Source organism: Grammomys surdaster, unplaced genomic scaffold (assembly GCF_004785775.1).
Source record: "Grammomys surdaster isolate TR1022 unplaced genomic scaffold, NIH_TR_1.0 125807, whole genome shotgun sequence".
NCBI classification, from domain to species: Eukaryota; Metazoa; Chordata; class Mammalia; order Rodentia; family Muridae; genus Grammomys; species Grammomys surdaster.
The window spans coordinates 997,073-1,019,248 of record NW_021620638.1 but is presented as its reverse complement, the minus strand read 5'-3'; the positions used below and the strand labels follow the sequence as shown (position 1 = coordinate 1,019,248).

At 41.0% G+C, this 22,176-nt stretch overlaps 1 protein-coding gene across 1 annotated transcript in view; it reads left to right on the top strand.

The window, feature by feature from the left end:
* The window catches only part of Elmo1 (engulfment and cell motility 1), a 503,321-nt gene extending 487,209 nt beyond the window's left edge, over positions 1-16,112 (top strand). Inside the window, exons 21-22 of the mRNA XM_028789271.1 lie at positions 9,703-9,780; positions 14,724-16,112. Of these exons, the coding sequence (XP_028645104.1) occupies positions 9,703-9,780; positions 14,724-14,924 (279 nt within the window). The 3' untranslated portion in view covers positions 14,925-16,112. The remainder of the gene's footprint in view (positions 1-9,702; positions 9,781-14,723) is intronic.
* Positions 16,113-22,176: the final 6,064 nt, after the last annotated feature.

The following is a 22,176-nucleotide window of genomic DNA, read 5'->3' as shown; positions in this document are numbered from 1 at the left end:
CCATGAACAATGCCCAGGAGTACATGCTTAGGTACCATGAACAATGCAGCATTTCTCCCCATCCCCTTTCAGTTTACCAACAAGCTTTCACCGAGATAGTCCACATTGTTTTGTGAGTAAATAGGGTGGGGATTCAATCTAGAAAGAGAAAATTTCCTGTTTTTAGGTCAGAGGCTCCATTAAGGATCCAGTTCTTATACTCCTGGGCATCTTGTGTTATATGCCATATCAACAAAACGATTGGCTGTATGTGGTTGTATACACTTGTAATCCTAGTACATAGGAGGAAGAAGCAAGAAAACCATGAGCCAACCTGGACTACACAGCAAAATCCTGTCTCAAAAACAAAACAAAAAGTCTAGATTTACCTGGCTGCTCTAGGTGCCGAATGCTTCATAAATCGATCATCTATTTCTTTGATTCTAAAAACAGTGTCTAAGAGGAATGAATTTAAAAAAAAAAATCTATCCTGCTTTCAATCAGCATTGACGAAAATAATCCCTGTTTTCTGATTTCAAATGAAGATAAACGGCCATTGCACACAACTATGCTCAAAGAAAACAAAAGGTACCGTGAAGGTACTGACAAGATGTCAGAAGGGAAAGATACAGGCAAGGATGCTGATTTACAAGATCCTTGCTCCTGTGTTATATAGATACAATTCAGCTCAAGTCCACGTGCATTCCTTCTTCAGAGCACCAGCCTATAAGGTACTCCAATGACAAGGATAATAATGCAAAGGAATGCTGGAGAGACTATGGTCTGGGGAATCTGTTGTGTAACACCTGTGGGGGGTTCCATGTCAGACAGCCGAGGATTGTATTGTGCACAGACTCCACGGAGCATTCTAAACTGTGGCAACAAGTCTCAGATTTCATGGTTTGCCTCTTATGGTGCTGACTTCCTTCAACAGCAGCAGGGATTGCCATATGTTTCACATGTCAGGTGTTCCATCTGCAGCCTCAGAGAGCACAGACTCTGCTCAGCTCCAGAGAGGTTCCTGGTTAGATAACACTTGAACTGAGCAGGAAGCCATGTGCAGAAGAGTCTAACCCAGAGGGCTGGGAGAGGCAGCTGGCAGCGGAGCAGTCTGCTAGGACTTGAACATGCTGCCTAGGAACTAGGAATTCTGTAAATTACGTTCAGAGAGGTTTCCTACCTCAGCCCAGCATGTGGAAGTTTTAAGAGCTGTCACTCTCCTTATATTAAGAAGCTGAACAAAGGGACAGGTTTAGACAGAGACCCTGGGGCAGTAAATAAAATGGAAAAGATCTAGGAAGACACCTAATGTCAACTTTGATCCTGCAGATGCAGGTCTACACACAAGAAACAGACATGTACATAAATAAAGAAAGGTTAGACCATCTCAGGAGTAACAGTGACGACACAGGAGTGAGGCTGGACAGATGGGGTCTATGCTCTTAGCTGTGGGGAGCTCAGCACCATGTATGTTTAAATGGCTGCATTAGGTTTTCCTAGCAGGTTCTTGATGGAGAGTAGCAGATGCAGGTCTACACACATGCATGTGCACTTGAGAGCACACACACGTGAGCCAAACATATGAACACTCATACATACCACATACACATATGCATGCAAAAAAAAACCCAAAATTTTCTTGCTATAGTAACATAAATTATCACTTTAAAGACCTAACTATGTCATTCATATCACCTAGTGCGTTTCAAAGAAATTAGTGGCAAGCCTCCTCTTATTCTAAAAAGAGGGGTGAGGTGGGGCAGCCTATAAAAACAAGACAACTATCAGGATCAGGGCTCTGGTTTATCTTTAGATTGTGTAAATCATTCACCTTTTACCAGAATGACACAGATAGAGGACTTGTCGGATTGGAAAGTAATAACTGTGATGTAAAATGTTGTAGGCTGCAATAGAAAAAGTCAACATTATACAAGAAGTGTTCAAATGAATTGGTTCTGACAGAAGAGACATGATAAGGACTAGAAACTTAAATCAAAGTAGAAGCAAGAGCAGTATCAGAGAAAGCAAAGGGGAAGATAAAATAAAAATGTTGGTTTTTTAACACAAAAGCCATGCCACGTGTTACTTAAGACCAACCACAGTAGAAAGAGTATGTTGCAGTGTGAAAGCAACCAGATAAGTGGAGCGAATGGGAGCTGAATTAAAGAAATCAGAAGGAGCAATTGCCACACTCACATTAAAAAAGGAAGGCAGAAGGGAAGGGGCAGAAGATCGTGTTACTTAAGAGACAATGATTTTCAGAATGATTTTTATTTTAAAAAAATGATCAAAGTTCATTTATTCAATATACATTGTAAATGGTTGAGCAAACTTAATTTTAAAAAGGAGAGAAAATAAAAAATACCACCACAGCTCAAGAAACAGACATGTACATAAATAAATAAAGGTTAGACCATCTCAGGAGTAACAGTAACGACACAGGAGTGAGGCTGGACAGATGGGGTCTATGCTCTTAGCTGTGGGGAGCTCAGCACCATGTGTGTTGAAATGGCTGCATTAGGTTTTCCTAGCAGGTTCTTGATGGAGAGTAGAATGCTCCTGACCTCATACAGGGCAGACCACTTACCCTTGGGGATGTCCACACTGGGGTGGTATCAGGGTCTGGGGAACACTGGATAGCTATAAAGGTAGCAACTAGGGGATTGTAGAGAGTTTATACCTCAGATTTTCACAGCTCTATGAATGTCCCTATCCATTTGGAAAGGTTGTCTGATTCAAGGAGCACAGATATTTGTCCATCACCAGACATTCTGGGGTTCATCAGTTCCTGCTCTGGCCTCTTGCTCATAGAGCCCCAGGTAGTACCTCATTTATAGATGCTGGAAGTGGCTGGATAGTGATTTGGGAAGGCTATTGCTGAGCTGCTTAGCTGGAAACAGGAACATGGAAAAGACACAGTAACTACAAACTAATTTTCATTAAATTAAGAACTACATGCTGTCTGTAAGAAACCTACTTCCAGTATAACCTTAAAGTATTGGATGGGAAAGACGCACCATGCTGATTCTAATCAAAAGAAAGCTGAGCTATCTCTATCAAACTTATACAAATCAGACCTCAGAAGAGAGGAAATTATCAAGGAGCAATTTTTCCCAAAAGACACAATACCTTATACAAGCTTAACAAGAAGCATCAAATACATGAGTCCTGATACTACTGACAGACCAAAAGGGACCTCAGCATCCCTGCCTCCGTAACCAATAGAGATCAAGCAAAGGCCAATCAAATGGATACTGGTGGTATGAACATCACCATCAATCAACTTGATCCAATTGGCATTAATAGAATATTCTAGCCAGCAGGACAATACATGCTCTTCTTGAGCTCACAAAAACATTCACCAGGATACACATTGAGCCATAAAACGAGTTCAATTTGGTTTCACCATACAACCATGTTTTTTTTCCAGAACAATAATATTGCAAAGCATATTCTTGAGTCACTATAAATTTAAAGTAGAAACCAATAGCAAAAAAAGGAAAGCAAAAATGTAAATATTTGGAAATTTAACAACACACTTCTAAATAACCAATAATTTAAAGAAGTCATAAGAGAAATTTTGTGTCTCAAACTCAATAAAATTAAAAAAAAACTTATATTGGATGCAGCAAAAGCATCATTTATAAGGAAATTTATATGAGTTACTTAGAAGAGAAGCATGCTCTGAAAGCACTAGTGTCCCTGCCATAAAATACTATAAAAGGCAAGAAATTTAATAAGAAATAAGTGAATAGAAATTAAAAATAGTAAAAGTGAAAACAGGGGACCACTCAACAGCACCCAAGTGGAAAAGAAGGAGATTGATTCTGCAGTGGCCTGATGAAAGAAGAGGGAGAGAAAGATGGAGAAGCCCCAGGTCACCGGTGTGGGCACAGGTGTGGTGACAGGACCTGGAGAACACAATACATGTGTGGACTTGGCCTTCTTCTTTCAGACTCATGCCACTCACCTACAAATTCACAAACAAATTAGCAAATACTATTTCCTAAGGTGCTGATGTTTTCATTATTTTCAGAATGTCATAAAAAATTGAATGGATGAATGGACTGTGGAAAGTTGCTGTAGGGTTCCGTGGGCAGATGGGTAGGTAGGGCATATTGCTGCCAATAGGCAAACTTGTCTATAAGTGGAAGCTGCTTCCTTGTGCTTACCTGGTGTTCCAGCCACTCCCGCCATTTCCAGCCTAATGCAATGTTCCATCAGCCTGGCTCTGTCGTTCGCATATACTTGGGAATTACTTGCCTTGTGATATTATCATTACCCATAGACCTTATTTTTCAGGCAGTGTCAAAAGCAGAAAGGAAAGCCATAATTCTACCTCAGCTTCACACCCATAATGATTTTTCCAAGACCCAAAGACACTGCCACCCACTTTGGGACTTATGGGTAAAAAAGGGCTATCTGCAGTTTCAAGGAAGAGTTAGCTAAAGTGTGTCCACAGCAGGATCGCCTCTGCCTGGTGTCCAAAAGCCAAGGTATAGTGTTAGCTCTTCAGACAGTTTTTGCAGCTGTGGAACAGCTTCTAAGATTTTGTACAACAGAACTCTCCATGAGCTAAACTTCTGAGGAAGGCCATCTTAGAAATTAGCAATCAGAAACAAGAGACTGTGTTCCCAGTGACTTAGTCTTGTTGTGCCATATAATGGCAATATAAAGGGAGTTGGACCTTCCCTTGAGGTGTCTTCTGCAGAGCACCTGTCTGTATATTTAGTCAGCACTGACCTTCAGAAATCTGATGAGCTCCAACAAAAAGTGATAACTAGGGCAGATGTGGCTCAACCGCTTGGAGCTGGAGCAGTGGCCCTCAACCTTCCTAATGCTGTGACCCTTTAATACAGTTCCTCATGTTGTGGTGACCCCCAACAATGACATTATTTTTGTTGCTACTTCATAACTGTAATTTTGCTACTGCTCTGTATCATAATGTTAATGTTTTTGGAGACAGAGGTTTGCCACAGGGCTTGTGACCCACCAGTTGAGAACCACTGAGCTAGAGTCTAAAACATTTAACAGAGGTTAGTACAACAGGAAAAATGTCCATGGAGACAAGAAGTATGGGGTCTTCATGGTAGAGTTTTCTAACATTTGAATTATCACAGGGGGACAAAAAAATCAATTTAAAAGAAACCAGGGATTGTAAATTCCCACTCTATCATTTTGAACGTCTTTGATGTCTTGTGGTGTGTTTTAGTCAAGTATTCTTGGTGCTTGTCTTCCTGGTTACGGGGCCTGTAGTTGGGCAGCCATTAAACATTACTAAAACATAGACTTCAGTGGATCCTAGAGGTTCAAATATGAATGTATTTCCTGTAAGAGAAACTACCATGTTTCCATGCTCAGAAAGAAATGTAATGTGGCTGTTGGTAGCCATCTAGGGATTATGGAGTTCATTTTCTGGCTCAGACAAAGAAATGGACACCTTGGAAAGACAGAAGACCATGTGTGGAAGAAGGGAAAGCAAAGCCTAAGGCTGGGAGTCTACCAAATGAATGGCATTGTATGGGGCTTCTGGGTCTCCTCTCCTTCCCCTTATTGGTCCTACTTTGATATACACCCCAATGCCTTCCCACTGTTTCTCCTTGCAGTTTCTTATGGGAAGAGTCACCATCGCAGGGAGCCTGCTTTGCTTTCCCTGTCTCCTTATGTCTCCCTGACTGCTTCACAAAGCCCAACTTCTGTCTTGCCATGGTAACCAAGATAAAAAGCAGATTCTACTACAAAATACTTGATGTTTTATTTTAAAAATTCTCATTTTGACTAAATATGCTACTATTTGATTAACTTCGTTAATCACTCATTAATTCATTCATTGAATATATTGAGTTCCTTCTTTGTTTCCAGGTGCTAGAATTGCAGAGATTAATGTGGTCCAGCACTGGTTCTGGGTGTCCAATGGATTAGGATTTATGCACGAACATAGTCATAATTTATCACATGTCTTAAAATGCAAATAAAAGCAAAGGTAACAAAAGGAAATGTAGGACTAGTGAGGAGGAAATGGCACCTGAGCTGGGCTTTAAAATGGCATCCACCAGGTATGGAGCAGGCAAGCTTCCAGGTAAAGGGAACATGGAGAGACCCAGGTGCACTTCATTACGGGAAGGAGCAGCTTCTGCCTGAGAAAGTGTCCCAAGCATGACTAGGCAGGGACAGCTAAAGTCACTGGTTTGGAGAACTCTCTAGCTCTTCAGAGAAACTTGAGCCAGAAGGTTTGAGAGGTTTACCTTTGTGAAAAGGGAAATCTCTGTGTCTCCGTGTTAGACAAATAAGAGACAGGTTTTTCTTCTTTTAACATAGAAACTCAAGTTCATAGGTATATAAACAAGTAGCTTTGAAATCTACTACTATGTCTATGGTCATATTTAACATCCACACACATGACAAACTATTTCATATATCTTTCATCAAAACACTTAGTCTTAATGTGTCTGGATAGCCAGAGAACCCACATAATTCAACACGCTCTGGGAAAAATGGCCAATGTGTTGTTACCCAAAACAATCTGAAAAAATGACAGCCAACACTGTATACTAAAGATATGTTATCTAAAACTCTGTTCGCATAGTGTCAGTCCATCGTTTACCTATGAAAACTTGAATATTCACATGCCTCCTTTTGCTAAGGCACTGGTTCTCTGAGTATTTGTGACTCTGCATGTCTTGTCACAGTTCCCAGAGCTACAGGACTGAGTGAGATTATGAGTTCAGAGGCCTCAGCAAGTAGAGGGTTGTTCAGCTTCTCTTGTCCCTTCTCTCTCCACATCAAGGCCCATTCAAAGCCTTCCTGGACAAGGCAAAGAAGTCCTGTGCCTCCGTGGAACAGGACAGAGATAGGCTGCTGTGAGATCTAGCTTTTTGTATAATTCCAGAAGGAACAGAAGATCTTTAACAGTGAGCAACAAAGCCATGTGGTGTTGGATAGCTGTGAGTAGTGCATGTGTGTGTGTGTGTGTGTGTGTGTGTGTGTGTGTGTGTCTGTATGTGTTGGGGGTATAGAGGGAGACACTGCCCAAGACCGGTATCAGCCTGTTCAGCTGTCACCTGAAGCCTGTCTTTCTTATGGACGGTTTGGACAGGTGGCAGTTTCCGGTGAGTTGGCCTGGGAGGTGCCATTGCTTCCAGCTCTGCATCCTTCCTTCTTAAAGTGGTGGAAAGCTAGCCGACCTTCAGCAAATGACTCAGTGACAGCAAGCCAGGGATGTCAATAAAACCCATTAAAAATGATAGCACCCTTTCATGCAGGCATGCAGCTCAGAGAATGAATTCCTCCCACCCCTCCTAGGCAGCCTTGGTAAGATTAGAGTGGGAATTGACATTCTCACGAATTTCCCATTTCCTGCCTGTATTTATCAGGAATCTAGGTCATGACAGCTCAGATCCTTCATGTCCTGAGAAGTGTATGCCAAAGAAGGGCAAAGCCCAAGGTCATTGTGCTTCTTCCTGTGTGCCTTCTGGCTCTCTGCAAAAGAAAAAACGTCTCAGCTCTAATATCCTGGTTGCCAGTGGCTTCAGTCTCTATTCAAGGGCATGCATCTTGGCTATGTGCTGTTGACACCAGCTGTTGTCACAGTTGTTGCACAGGTTTGGGCCGAAAGACCTTGGTGGAATTCACCTTGTCCTGTTTATTTTCGAAAGGACCTCTTTGAAGCTAGAGTTCCTAAGCAAAGTCACCCCTCCTTTTTTTTTCCAGTCTTTCAAGTATGAGTCAGAGTCCTTCCAATGAATGACTATCAGATCAATAAAGAAAAAGTCATTTCTATAAGAGTTCTAATCCAGAACAATTTTATCAGAAACATACTTTAAGAGGACATAATAACCCGTAGTCCGAGCACCTAATAGTCATCTTCTTTTCACATGCTCACTTCCAGTCTCTGTCTACAGGCTGCATTATCACAACCAGGATCAATAGGCACATTTCTTCTGGGTTTTTTTTCATTTAACATTAGACTCTCCTTCATAATTATCTCACCATTTATGATTTCTTTAATACCCAAAGGAGCAGGAGAGATTTAATTTCTCATAACTTTCCTACAAGTAATAATATGTAACTTTGGCTTGCTTGAAGATTTTTTTTTTTTAAATACTCCCAGGTGTGGAATTCGTGGTTGCTGATATGTGGGGTTTTTTATTGATTTTTTTTAAGGATGACATCAATTTATGGTACCACAGCTATAACTATCACTATTTTGATTATAAATTTAAAGGCCTTGAGATAGTGTTATAGAAACAGATGCCAAACTCAATGGAAAATGTGCTTGCTTGCTTACTTTGCTGATTGTTGCATAACTTCACTGAAGCCTGAATGGAAGGCTGAGGGAGAAAGTGAATAAGAAACAGAGAGAGGAGTTTATGCAGGCAGCATCCATGACTCAGCGTCCTTTCCTGCCAGGGTTTCTATTTCTGGTGGAGTGAGGGGACCCTTTGAGTGTGAGATACATGACTGTCTAGGTTTAGTGCAAACCTGCCCCCCCTCCTAGAGAGAAGACAACTGGAGGTGAGCCAGACAGAGAATCCCATGAGAGCCAGAGGAACTTGACAGTAGGCTGTGTTCTGAGTGGTTCCAGCTAACACAAGGTCTTCAGGGCTTATTTTGGAAGAGTTCTTTAATTCATCTGAAATATTCTTTCTGAGGCATTGTGATATGAGTCACTTGCCAAAGACAAATCCTCTCATAGATAGTGAATAGGAAACGATATGGAGAGGTCTGGCTTTCTTTGTGGTCAGCTTCTCAAGAGTGCTGCTCCGAGATCCTAACAGGGCAGAGGCTGAGGTCAGTGGCACCTAACAGAGGTGAAGGGAAGTATACTAGAGTATGAGTTATCACAGTCAGAATGCTGGTATGGAAACACATGATTCTTCTCTCCAGCTCAGGAGCCAGTGGGGTTCTGATGTGAGCTGTGGACTGTTAACTTTCCAGGGGCTCCATTCTGCTGACTTCTCAAACCAGTAGGGCAATTGTGGTTTCCCAATATGGGTACTACACAAGCTCTGAGAAGTGTTTTATAGCCTATGTATTAAACATTGCACTAGATATGTCAGCCAGATTTATCCAGCTGCAATGCAATGAAAGTGTCCTTTAGTCCTTGGTACTGTCGGTCTGGCTCATAGTCTGCACTCAGTAAGTTCACATCAGTGATTTAATGTCTTCTGATGCTGACATCCATGCTTCTCCTCGATGTCCTGTAGTCTCAATGGATAAGTCTTGGATGTATATATCCTTTGCTTACAGTGGTTCAAAGATCCAAGGATAGATATCAAAATAGGGTTTACTCAGAAGTCTTATTACCTCTGGAATAGCATCTGTACTTAGGAGTGTCCATACCTCTGTGGGTTTCTGTCCACTAGAAGTGACTAAAATTGATCACCCTAATGGTGCTTATTAAAGAGTTTACTACCTTTCTATCTTCTTGGAAAGGAGATACACAGTGTTGGCCATGTGCCATCAATCCCTCAAAAGCCTGCCCCATAAAAAGGCAGTGATAAAGCTTGTGCCTGGGTTCTTAAGAAAGTGAGGTCCTTCGTGCAGGCCTGTGCTGAATGCAGAGGAACCTGGAGCACAGCACCCTTTTCTTTTGCCAGCCTCATGGTTGCTCCTCTTCTCCAAACAGAAGAGAGGCCATGTTCCATATTTAAGCTCAACCACCAGTTTTATAGAAAATAACACCAGTTTTCTTTAATGTGATGCTTCTTTGTTCTCTCCTAGGAGGTGCTTGAACTTGCTTTCTCCATCTTATATGACTCAAATTGCCAACTGAATTTTATTGCTCCTGACAAGCATGAGGTAAGAGGTCTTGGTAAGGGTTAATTGATGAGAGAAAAATAAGCAAACTTCTAGAGTAGAAGAAACATCACTTCTTGTAGAAACCTGCTTTTGAAAATCATGTATAGAAGGGTGTCTTGTTGACATGAAGCAGGAACCTTCTAGAAAACCACCAGCCACAGCAGCTCAAACTTCTTAGCAGCTGAATCAGCAGCCATGTGTTTGTCCAGCTTTCCTTCTGTTACTATAACAAATTCCCCATGATTAACATTTGACTTGGAATAAGAGTTTACATTTGACCTCTACTTCCTGAGGCTTGAGCCTGTGGTCAGTTGCCTTTAGATGAGTGTCAGGAGGAAACTGCTTGCTTCATGGCAGCAAGAAGGCAGAGAGAAGGGAAGGAACCAATGTCCCAATATTCCCGTTCAGGAATATACCATCTGAAGTCCTAACTCTTTCAGGCTCACCTCCTGAAATGCTCAGCATCTCCCAGCATTTCTCCTTTAATACAGCGTTTGGGGGATATTCGAAGTCTAAACCGAAGAATGGTCTTAAAGAAAATTGATGTGCAAATGACTCAGGCTCAGCAAAGGTTTCACTAATCCAGAGGCAGAGGAGGCCCTAGCTCTGACTTTGATGCATACTGAATATTTAATTTTTTCTCTAGAGCCTCTCCAGATAAAGTGGTGTCTCTATTCTATTCGTGGGACCATCTGATGAAGTAGTTTCTCTCCCAAGTCTCTTTAGGCTATTTTAAGAGGTTTAGGGCTGTCTCTGCTGTTAGAATTTTATTTCCAAGATGCTTTCATTTCTTTTTGACATCTTGTTATATGTATAATTTGTTCCTCTTCTTGAAGCACACTGTCAGCTATATTTAAAATATTTAGCATAAGTCTAAGAAAATGCATTTGTAAAATAAAGTAGCAGTTACGGTTGATTTAACTTTTTCTCTTGTAAATTAGACCCTACCATCATGCTTGAAACTTTATTTTTAGATAATACCATTCAAATTTTTGTTTTGCATGTAACTGCACAAACAGCATTTAGAAGGATGGGAACATTTTAATAGAATCTGGCTTTTGTTCTCATCTCCCTGAGGAGAGTCAGTTCATTTAAAAGGTATTTAGTGTCTGGTTTTTTCTGGTTTGAAGGTTTTGAATAAAATTATCCATCCCAAAGCAAGAGGAAAGATTAGACACAAATCCTGCATTTAGAATGGTACTTAAATATAATTCTGTGTCACTTGACATTTAGTTTGCAGAAGGGTAAGACTTTGTCTTCATCTTTCTGAAAATAGATGCCATATCTTCCTATTTCTGTTTTTAAATAAAGTTGTGGTTATGAACAGGCCAACATATCCAAGATACAGAAGAGACATAGAAAACGACCAAAAATAGAAGTTGGGCTGTTACTTAAGTCAGTGCCAAGCTATTTTCCCCAGTGTGTGCATTAATTCCAGATAAGGAAAAATGCTCTATGACTGCCAAGCTTTTTCTTTTTAACATAGCTGCCACTTCTTATAGATTGTATGTGCTTATAAGAACTTTCAATTTCTTCAAGACACTTGCATATCTAGTATCATTTTATTTTCATAATTGCTACATGAACTAGAAGGTTCTTTTTCAAGATAACCTCATTCATCAAGGAGAGAAAGATGCCTCCCAAAACTGAATACTTGACAATGAAAAGGGTAATAACAGGGTCTGGAAGGATAGCTTGGTGGGCAAAGCCTTTGCTGTCCAAAGGTGAGGACCTGAGCTCTGGCAACCAGAACCTGTGCAAAAGCTGAACACCATAGCACGGTCTGTATCCCAGTGCTTCTGCAGTGTCATGGGAAGATAAAAGTTTCCAGAAGTTCATGGGACAGCTAGCCTGACATGCACACCAATAAACAACAAAGAGACCCTTTCCAAGACAAGGACCAACACTTCTACCCTGTGGTATACACATGCACACACACACACACACACACACACACACTAATTATGACTAACCTGCCCGACTCTGTACCTGGCCTAGTTAAATACTACACAGATTTACAGTCATTCTGGGAGGTGACTGTCTAATGTGAGTCTCACTGGGCTAAGGTCGAGGCTGTGTTCCCTCTCAGAGGCTCTAGGAAGACTTGTGTCCTTACCTCTTTTTCTACCTCAGAGACCACCTGCATCCTTGGTCTTTATCAGTTTCATCAATGGCAAAGTTCTCTCTGCAAACCTTTTTCACTTCCTATTCTTTAGTGAAATCATTGTTTTTTATTCTTCTGACACTTTCTTTTCTCTGACATCAAAGGCCCTTGGAATTACATTGGGTCACCTAGATAATCTAAACTAGTCTGTCTCTGCTATAGTGGACTGACATCAGCCGTAATTTTAAATGTTCACACAACTTCAGCTCTTCCCTAGGTCCTGGGAGTAGATGTCTTTGAAAGGCAAGTTTTCTGTCTGCCCCAAGCTGCAGCATCATTGTGGTATTTCTTTCCTAAGAGTTCCCAGTAGTCAGAAGTCTCACCTATCTCATGTGCATCCTTGAAGTAACCCCAGGACTGTTTTCCTTTTGTTGCTTTGCCTCTTTTGTAAAGGTTAGTGTCCACAGATGATTGATTGCTGTCTAAACTCTGGCTCCACTAGAGTTTGCAAAGGGCTTTGTCATAGTTCTATCATTCCCATTTTCGTTATGAGTGAGAGGATGTAAAGAGAATCGAGCCTCAACAACTGCTTGTATTCCTAGAATTAGAACACATGATGGCAGGACAAATACTTGATTCCTTCACCAATTTCTAAAATAATAAGCATGTCCTAAAGACGATAAAGAAGGTATGTTGTTCGAGTATCATTATGATGTCAGAATTTAAACATATATGTGTCTTCATATGTAGTTGTTTCTTTATTAGTATTCAGATTACCCCATCCTGGATGATACAAACATCACCAAGTTGGCTTATAAATCCTAATGACATGGGCTTATGACTTCGATGTCTTTCTGGTTTTCTGGCAGGACAATATAGAACAGATTCCCCTTGTATGTTTCCTGCTTTTTTTTTTCTTTCTATCAAACTTACTTACCTTTAATAAGAATTTTAGTAATTAGCAAACAGAATCTTTGTAAAAAGATAAAATTGTCACAATTTGGTTATAATTTTTAGGCTTTTCAGAAAACAGAGCTAAAACTGTGATTTTTACTATAAAATATATCCCGAATTAGTGTTGAGAATTTCACCTCAAATTTAGTAGTACATGATTTTTGTTTATTGGTCAATGTAATTTTTGATGAAAAGGTCACTGCCTGCTACTTCTCAAAAGCAATGTTACTGTAGGTTAATCTGTACCAGGAAGGTAGCCACGGCTGGGAAGTCTTTGTTCAAAGAACAATAGTCCTAGGACTTAGGGATCATTGTAGCATTCTGCCAGAGCTATGAAGACTTTCTGGAACACAGCACTCAGTGGCACCCATATTTGGGTGTTTGTCAAAATGATCTAGGAAGCTTTTATAAATAGTCTCCCACCTCTGACCAACAAAATCAGTCCTCTCCAGGCAGGGAATCAGGCATCTGTTTCTATCTGTTATCTGTGAGCAGGTAACTGGTTGAATGTGGTCAAAATGTCTGAGATACTCATGAGCACACTGGTGCTTCCAGGAATGTTTTAACAGTGCATTTGACTTTTGATGGGCTGTATGCTTTGGCTGAGATCACACAGCTGAGGTAGAAAGGAATCTTTACTGCTTAATGCTGCTGTCCTCGGGCATGGCTCACACCAATGCCATTGACATGCATTGTGGAAGATTTCCATAGAATCACAGTGGTTGTAGGTTTCTGTTGCTTCTTCTGAAATCTCCCATCACATGGTGGAGCACACATGGTGGGGCACCAGAGATGCGCTGTGTAGGCTCACTGGAATCTGGAATTGCATCTTGACCCAGAGAGTACAGGAAAAGATGGAATCTAGAGCAGATGTTAGGAGGCATTCCAAACCAGCAAGAAGCAAAACAGTTTTCAGCGTGGAGTCCTATCTAAGGCCAAGGACCACGTAACAGTTGAGTAAGCAGCATCCAATGCACAGGCTATTTTCTGAGATCTTGGCTCTTTCTACAGACACTAGTCATTCTCTTTAGAAGTTAGAGCAGAACTCTACCCTCTGAAGAGGAATCTGCAAAGAACAGTGTAGGTTTTCTGATAAATGGCATATGGTCCCTTCTCCCCAGAATTTCATAGTCACCTAAAGAGACAAAGATTTCATTTATTTTATAAAGAAAATAAAAGTGCTTAATAACATAGTCCAGTGTGTTTTTCAAAAGAGATGATGTCCCCAAGAATAAATCATTAGAAGTCCTGGGTATTAGAGAATTGTACACAGGAGGTTCAGACAGGCAGTCAACCTACATCTTCCTAAGATAACCAATGATGTTAGCCATTTTAGTTATCAAACACTGAGCAACTGAAGGCTATTTTCTAGGTCTTATTTTGCTAAGAAACACAAAGGCCTCCTTGGCTTCATGATGGAACTGAGCTGTCAATGTCTATGTTTAAATATTAGATATGGTAAGAAGGCATTAGCTAACAAACAGGGAACTGTGTTAAATATCAAGGAAGAGAATGTTTGGCCTGCGGCTAAGCACAGACATATTGGGATACATTCCACCAACATCTTAATTAGCAATATGATAGAATCTAATTCTCTGTGTTCCATAGGGAAACACTATTACACATAAGAGTAAGCTTCTAGAGTCAGGTTGCCTGAGTTCAAAACCTACCCATTTCATTTTTTCCTATATCACTTCATCCTCTATGCTTTGGCTTTCTTAACTTGAAAATCATATGATAACAGAAGTTCCTGTTTCTGTTAAATAGAAGGTATAGAGAAGTGTGAGTATTAAACACCTAAGACTGCTTGGGCACATGCTGTGTACTAAGTACTGTTCTCATAATTATCATCAATGATGTTCACTGCCACCTCCTCTTCCACCAGTACTGCATCTGGACAGATGGGCTAAATGCACTGCTTGGGAAGGACATGATGAGTGACCTGACACGCAATGACCTGGACACCCTGCTGAGCATGGAGATCAAGCTTCGACTGCTGGACCTGGAAAACATCCAGATCCCAGATGCACCTCCGCCCATCCCCAAGGAGCCTAGCAACTATGACTTTGTCTATGACTGTAACTGAACTGGCTGGGCCTGGACACATTCCTCCCAAACTGGAAGATCTAGCTATCAGCAGAGAGGAGAGCAAACACATCCACATTTTGCAACTGCCCTTTGGTGGAGTAGAAGCTGCAGGTCATCCCTTCCTTTGGCCTGATTTTTAGCCCAACCTCCCTCCCCCCTTTTCTGGCATCTCACCATTACCTTGAATCTATTTCCTGACTCAGTGTTTTAGATCCTTTCCCATTGCTACAGCTCACCAATGGGTCATGAGCAAAAGTCACCCCTAGTAAAAAAGTCAAAGAGTCCTCTCATTGTAACCGACAACGGGCATATCTCTCCTTCCTTCATTCTTGCCTGGAGTAGGAAAGCCAGTTAGCTCCAAGCTGCCCCATATTTGCTCACCAAACCAAAAGAAATGCCTAAGGTCAGAGTTGGATAAAATAGCTCTGCTACTGGATAAGAAGACCAAAGGCTTCCTACCCCTTCTCTCTAGGGTCACCTCATATCATCAGCTCTATGTGGGTTGAGATCGCTTTCACATTCTCTCCCTTCCCTGCCTTGGCCTTGCTCTGGTCCACCTTGGTCTCACATGTAGCAGCAGCAGCCACATTGTAGTTCTCTACAGCATCAGGTCTCCCAAACAGTCCAGAGTCCATGCCTGTTCCTTGTCTGCACTGTGACCATGACCACAACCTCTCTATCACACTGTCTAGTCTTGGGCTTCTTCTCCTTGCCCCAGCCCAGATCTGCCTTCTTTATTTCTTCAAGCTCCCAACCCTTAGCAGAAAGCACAAATGAAGTCAGAAGTCCTGCTCCATCTCTGATAGAATAAACCTAACCGTCTTGAAGGCGGCTGTCGCTATCCAACAGTTCTGTGTCACCTTCTCCCTGGGGTTTCTGCTACAACCCAGGTTCTCCAGGGTGGTCAAGCTGTCAGACATCCAAGTTTACATCGTTGTAATTATTATAGGTCTTTAAAATTTACAAGGGTTTGGGGTTATTTTGTTTTGTTTTGTTGTTTTGGCTTTGTTTTTGTACAAAAGAGTCTAACATTTTTTTGCCAAACAGATATATATTTAATGAAAAGAAGAGATACATAAATGCGTGTACTTTCCAGCTTTTTTTAGTTATTTTAATCCCAAACATCTTCCTGAGAATAACATTCCCTTAAACATGCTGTGGAATAAAATTAAATGTGATGAGTTGGGGAGCTGGTGTTTTGATTTAGTAATGTGGGTGCTTGCTACTCCAGCGTATCCATCACCTGGGAACTTGTTAGAGATGCAAAATCAGGCAACCCCTCCAGACTTCTGAACCATGCTGTTTGAGTAGGTGTTAATTTGGGAAGCACCAATCGTCAGCTCTAAGCATTGCTGATATCATTTCTAGAAGGCACATCCCAACTCACCAAGGAAATGAGACTCACTGCACAGAAATATGATCTATTCCTTTTACATTGCTGCCTCCTCAGCATACATCCCCATTATTTCCCCCTTACCATTTCATGATTTATAGAGCCAGTCCAATTAAAGATACTACTGACACCAAGGGGACATGTTGAACCATGGAAAAAGAATACAAACCCACACACCTGAAATCAGTTACGCCAAAACCAATCTTACTGTGAATTAATAAGTTCCTGCCAGAGCACAACAGTGATTTCTTCTTAAGTCAGCTCCCCTGCAAATGTCATATGGATCGTAAACTCTAAGGGCTGGGAGGGATGTCAGAACTCTGCACTGGCAGCCAAGCTGTAGATACATGCAGGTGACTACTCTTTGTGGCTGTCAAGATGGTCAATTACAGATTGGCCTGGGCTCAAACGGCATGGTCCAGAGCACTCCATAAATTGCAAAATCCTTAGGTATTCGCAGGGGTCATTCTTTCCACCAGAATGCCCACATCTGAGTGTCAGGCTGACATTTCCTCCATGCTTAAGCTTGGATCTTATTAATATGTATGCCCTTCCTGACAGAGGCATTTCCTATGCTACCTGCTGTGTGATAAGTTAGGTAAAAGAAGGTGGATAGAGACAACACTTTTTGCTTCAAAGTTTAAGAGATCCATCCACCTGTCCTGTGTCCTGGATGTGAAGAATTCATCTCCTGGTATTCCTGCTTTGGTCCATAAATTAGAAATTTGTGGAGACTTTTTTCCTTTTTCCATTTATATATTATACTTGTGCACATGTATGGGACAACAGAGTGTCTTGATCCATGTCACATTGGGTAATGAGAAAGCCTCTCTACTACCATAACTGTTTATCATATCTTTATAGTGCATGCACTGGAAATCCCCTCTACTAGTGATCTCGAGATACACAACCTTGTGAACTATACCCACACTCCTGTGCTATAGGATCCCAGAGTATAGCCCTCTTTTTTATCATTGTACCCACTGGCTAATCCATTGTATGCCCCATCCCCTGCTCTCTCCAGCCTCCAGTATTGACTTCGTATTCTGCCCTCAGCAGCTAGGGGGGTTCCATAGTAGGTGTTCTGCTTGTTGTCCTTGAGCATATTTCGTTTAATAATGTCTTCCAGTTCCATCTATGGTGTTGAAAGTGACTGCGTCTTATCGTTTTATGGCTCCACAGTAGCCCATTCTGTACACATACCACCTTTTATTTTTGCAGTCACCTAATGTTGGGCACTGAAGTTGATCCCACATCACTAGGTTTTGTAGATATTTCTGCAGTAAACATGGGACTACAGGTTTCTCTTGACAAGCTTTTGTTTCTTTTTTAGTATGTACAGAAGACATGCCTCTTCAGAGCCTGATAACATCTTAAGAACAAGCTATCATTGTTCTGTTTTTTATTGTGCAGCGTGATGGGAAAAGGTTGTTGCCCATATTTACCACCTCACCTCTCAAGGCATTTCCTGCATACATTGAGACCAGTGCCTCAAGTTGGGTCCTTCTAACCTCAGCTCTTCAAGCCCAAGCCAGCAAGGCCCATGTAATGCAGAAGAGAAGCAAGAAGTCTATTTGTCAGGAAACCTGAGTTCTGTTCTCCAATCCAGCTTCATCTGAAATAAAAATTTCATCTGAATTTGCTGATATTCAATTGCCATAATAATCTCTGGAATTACTTTTAAGAGCAGGGAATGCCAATAGTAACTTCAACCAACAAAAAAAAAAAAGTATCATCCTAAATGTTCCCTGAACCTATCTGTAGATCTTCTGATTAGCAATGAAATGAGTGTTGCAAGTCATTTAGTCTTATTTAAAACCAGAGGGGTCCAGCCCAGTGCAGTGAGACTTTTGTCCATGTTCAAGGTGAAGCAATATTAGAGTATGACATGGTGGCTAACATCTCTTATCCCAGCACTCAGAAGGCAGGCAGGCTGATTTCTATAAAATCAAGCTTAGTCCAGAGTGAGTTCCAGCCCAGACAGGGCTACAGAGATGAAGAGCTCACACCTGTAATCCCACCAGAAGGATTTCACATTCAAAGTTAGCCTGGAGTACACAGTGAGATGCTGTCTCCAACATTTAACAAAAGAAAATACTGCGGTAATGGAAAATGAGGAAGTGAATGGCATAAAATCTATTTAGAGCTTAGAAAATATGCACACCATGAAAGAAAATAACCTTTTAGGTAAAGCCAAGAGTATAGAGTTAGGAGGAAGGGAATATCTGTGGCCACAAAGCAATCTGCAAGCCTCTCTGTGGCTGCTGGTAGGGTACACATAGAGCAAAAGGCTCTAACACTGTAGAAGGAGAAAGGCATGGAGCAAGAATTCAGTGACGGAGTTGGCAAGGGACTTTTACGTGAGGACAAAAGAAAATGCATTAGGAGTGCTGTCCATTTTAGCATTCACATGAAATACCACAAAGCAGATATGTGGGGAAAAGATTAGAAGCAGAGAAATTGGAAGCTGACATAATAACAAAGATGTTATTGAAATAGTCCCAAGCTGGAACCTTTTGGACCCAGACTTTCAAATCTGCAATTGGAAAGGGGTGGGGGATAATGTCATCAAACAGGCAGCATAAGCTGGAAACAGAGACTTAATTAAGCAGGGACTGAGGGAGAGAACGTCCAGAGGACTCCTGGGCTTCCTGAATAACATATGAGTGAGCAGATAATAGGGCTGGGCCCATATCTAAAATCAAGAAGAAAGGCAGAAAGGGAGAGTTTAGGGAACGATAATGAAATGAGATAATGCAATAGTTGCATTTGTTGGACTTCTCAGAATGGAAATTAAGATTTGGGGCAAGTCACTTAACCATTGTGAGCCTTTTATTTCACTTATAAAATGGAATTCTCATCATCACATCATCAATTGGAAGTATGACTGAGATGTCTGCACACTGTCAGTGCTCAAACGTAGCCCCCCCATTCTCCACAATTCTCTTCCCACTATTCCTCTCTTCTGTTATTCATAAAGGTCTGAGTCTACAAACTTTATCACAGTTGAAGTAAATGGCACATTTTGACCAATCCAGGAATGCACACTTTTCTCTGTGGCTGGTGGAGAGGGCATACCTAAAGCTCTAACATTGTAGAAGAAAGGCATGAGCAAGGGGCTTATACTTGAGGACAAAAGAAAATCCATTAGGAGTGTCGCTGACCATTTTAGAATTCAGAAACATCATAAAACAGCTATGTCAGGGAAAGATTGGAGTCAAAGATATTGGGAGCAGACACAACAGCACAAATCTTATCGAAATAGTTCCAAACAAGAACTTTTGGGTCCAAAGTTTCAAATCTGCTGTTGGAATCTCCTGTTTTACAAGGAGAGTGGAAAAACCGGAAAATTAAAACTCAACATAGTTAATGGAAGATCTGAGACAAAACAACAAACTCACAATTTAAAATAAGCCCGGAGAGAAGGTTGTATGTCATAATGCTATATACAGATATAATTGGAATTAAAAGTTTTATTGAATTTTATTTCTTCTGAGAGTGGCTATGTAATTAAAATAATCACTTCAAGCCCAATGCCTATTTATAATATAGAAAAATCATCAGAATATTCTCAGATGAAGAAGAGAAATGACTATAATTTTTTAAAACCTCCTGATATAAAGTTAGCTACTCCAGTGAGTACCAAGCCTAAATCTGGACTTCCCAATAGTCAGAAAAAAAATGAGAACACAGACTGGGATATACTGCCCTCATGTTTTTAGACATCATACTCATAAGGAAATACCCTCCTCCAAACTTTGTGATAAGGCATTCCATTAAAATATCTGCTTGAATGCATACCTACAAGCAGATCATATTTGTCACACTGTTTTGCAGAGTGGAGAATGTGCCCACTGGCCATTTGAGAAATAAAGGAAGAAGGGATCATGTGAGCTCTGGAGTGAGTTTAGGAACAAAGTGATTGATAAGAGACTAAGAAGGGGACCCTCAAAGTCGAGCCAGCAGGAAAACTTGGCCCTAGAAAGGTTCAGAAACCCATGATCTTCATCTAACATTAGAAGACAGGTCCTTGGCAGGGTGCAAGGACTAAGGACCAATAGTGCAAAATTCCATGGAGCTTCCATGGCCAGTAACTATACATAGTGCCCAGAACATAAAAAGCAAATGCGAGACTATGGTTTGAAGTTGGTTATCATTGAGAAATGGAGAAAGATTCAAATGAGTACGGAACACAGCTACAATGACTGTAATGTGCTTTGCTGAGCTAGCACAGTGAGCATGAGAGAAGAAGGCTGGCCACCCTTACTCACTGAGCCAACTCTCCAAGTCCTCTGCATTGCATTTTAAATTCATCAGTCAGAAAGAGTGTAGATCCAGATCGCAAGGGAGGTGAGGAGGAACTGAGAGGAGTAGAAGGAAGGGGAAGCCAAAAATCAATATATACTGCATACAAAAAACTATTTTCAATAAAAGAAAAATAAAAACACAACAAAACAGAAAAAAATTCTCTGCCAATAGAATGCCCTCTTTCTCTGTCTTCACGCATCCTGTGTCATGCTACTTCACAATTCTCAGGCCTCAGTTGACCTACCACCATGGCTCGCACCTACTTAGCTCCCCTTGAGTTCTTCTACTGGCCTTAGCTGGACCTCGTCTTACCCTCTCTGACCAGTCAGTCCCTCTTGTTGCCTATGGGCAGCTGCATCCCTTTTTTCCCCCATAATTTGTCTGTTCCAGATTTCTCAAATCTTTAACTAGTAAAGACGACTTCTGCCAACATGGGTAATCATTTTAATAGACTCTTAGTCATCATTAGTTTAAACTACCATCCAGATGCAAAAAATAATCATCTTTCGATCAGCCTTTCCAAGAACCATGGTACCCCAAACTCAAGTACCTATCAAAATGTTCCCTTTATTACAGACTAAGGGCATGAAAACATTAATTACTTTCAGTAACTTTCATTGAACAAAGCCCTTCAGGGCACGTGGCAACCTTTGAGTTAATGATTTTGGGAGAAGAGAGAGTCAGTTTTCTTAAAAAGTGTGTTGTTCTTGGTAGGTCAGCTGGGGATAACACACACTGGACTTGATAGATTATTTAAAAGAAAAAGAAAGAATGCGAAGTTAGGCTGGGGTGTGAGTGGGTGGGGGAGAAGTGAATATAATCAAAACAAACTCCATGAAATCCTCAAATAACAGAAAATATAGCATTAAATTTTGTACAATTCTTTTTAAACATCAGAATTTCCATAGGTTACCATGACAAAATGCAAAGGAAAAGGGCACAAGCACCTGGGGTGGGAGCAGACTTCAGACTCAGCCACACATGCTGCTAGGTGGATGGTATTACTGCGGTGAGTTGGCCATCCATACACCATGCTCTCCAGGAGCCCATGGTTGACTGACTTTGCCTGTGTGAGTAGGAAAACAATGTCATATCACTTCCCTACCCTGTCCTACGGCCATCTATCCTGGCACCTACTGTGAGTGGAAAGAGAAGAAATGAACAATCAAACACGCAGTTTCTTTTGGCCCAAGTTATTTCAGCATCTGTAAAGCAAGAATTCATCTATCACAAATAAAGTCATTATCTAAGCAGCTGCTACCCAGACGTGACACCCAGCTGGGCAGATAGAAGAGCAATTTATCTCTGAGCAGCAGCTTGCCAACATCTAACCTGCCACCTTTGAGGAGGATTCTTCAGAACATAAGATCCAAGAAGATACAGATGAAATGGCTCTTTAACTCTTTTCAAAATAATACCAATTGCATCTTACTGTGAATAAAAACCTTTAAAAAAAATTGGAGACTCTAAAAACATATGCCTAGAGAAAAATTACTTGTAATCAAGATAATAACTATAATTAATATTTTAATATATTCCCCATTCTGTC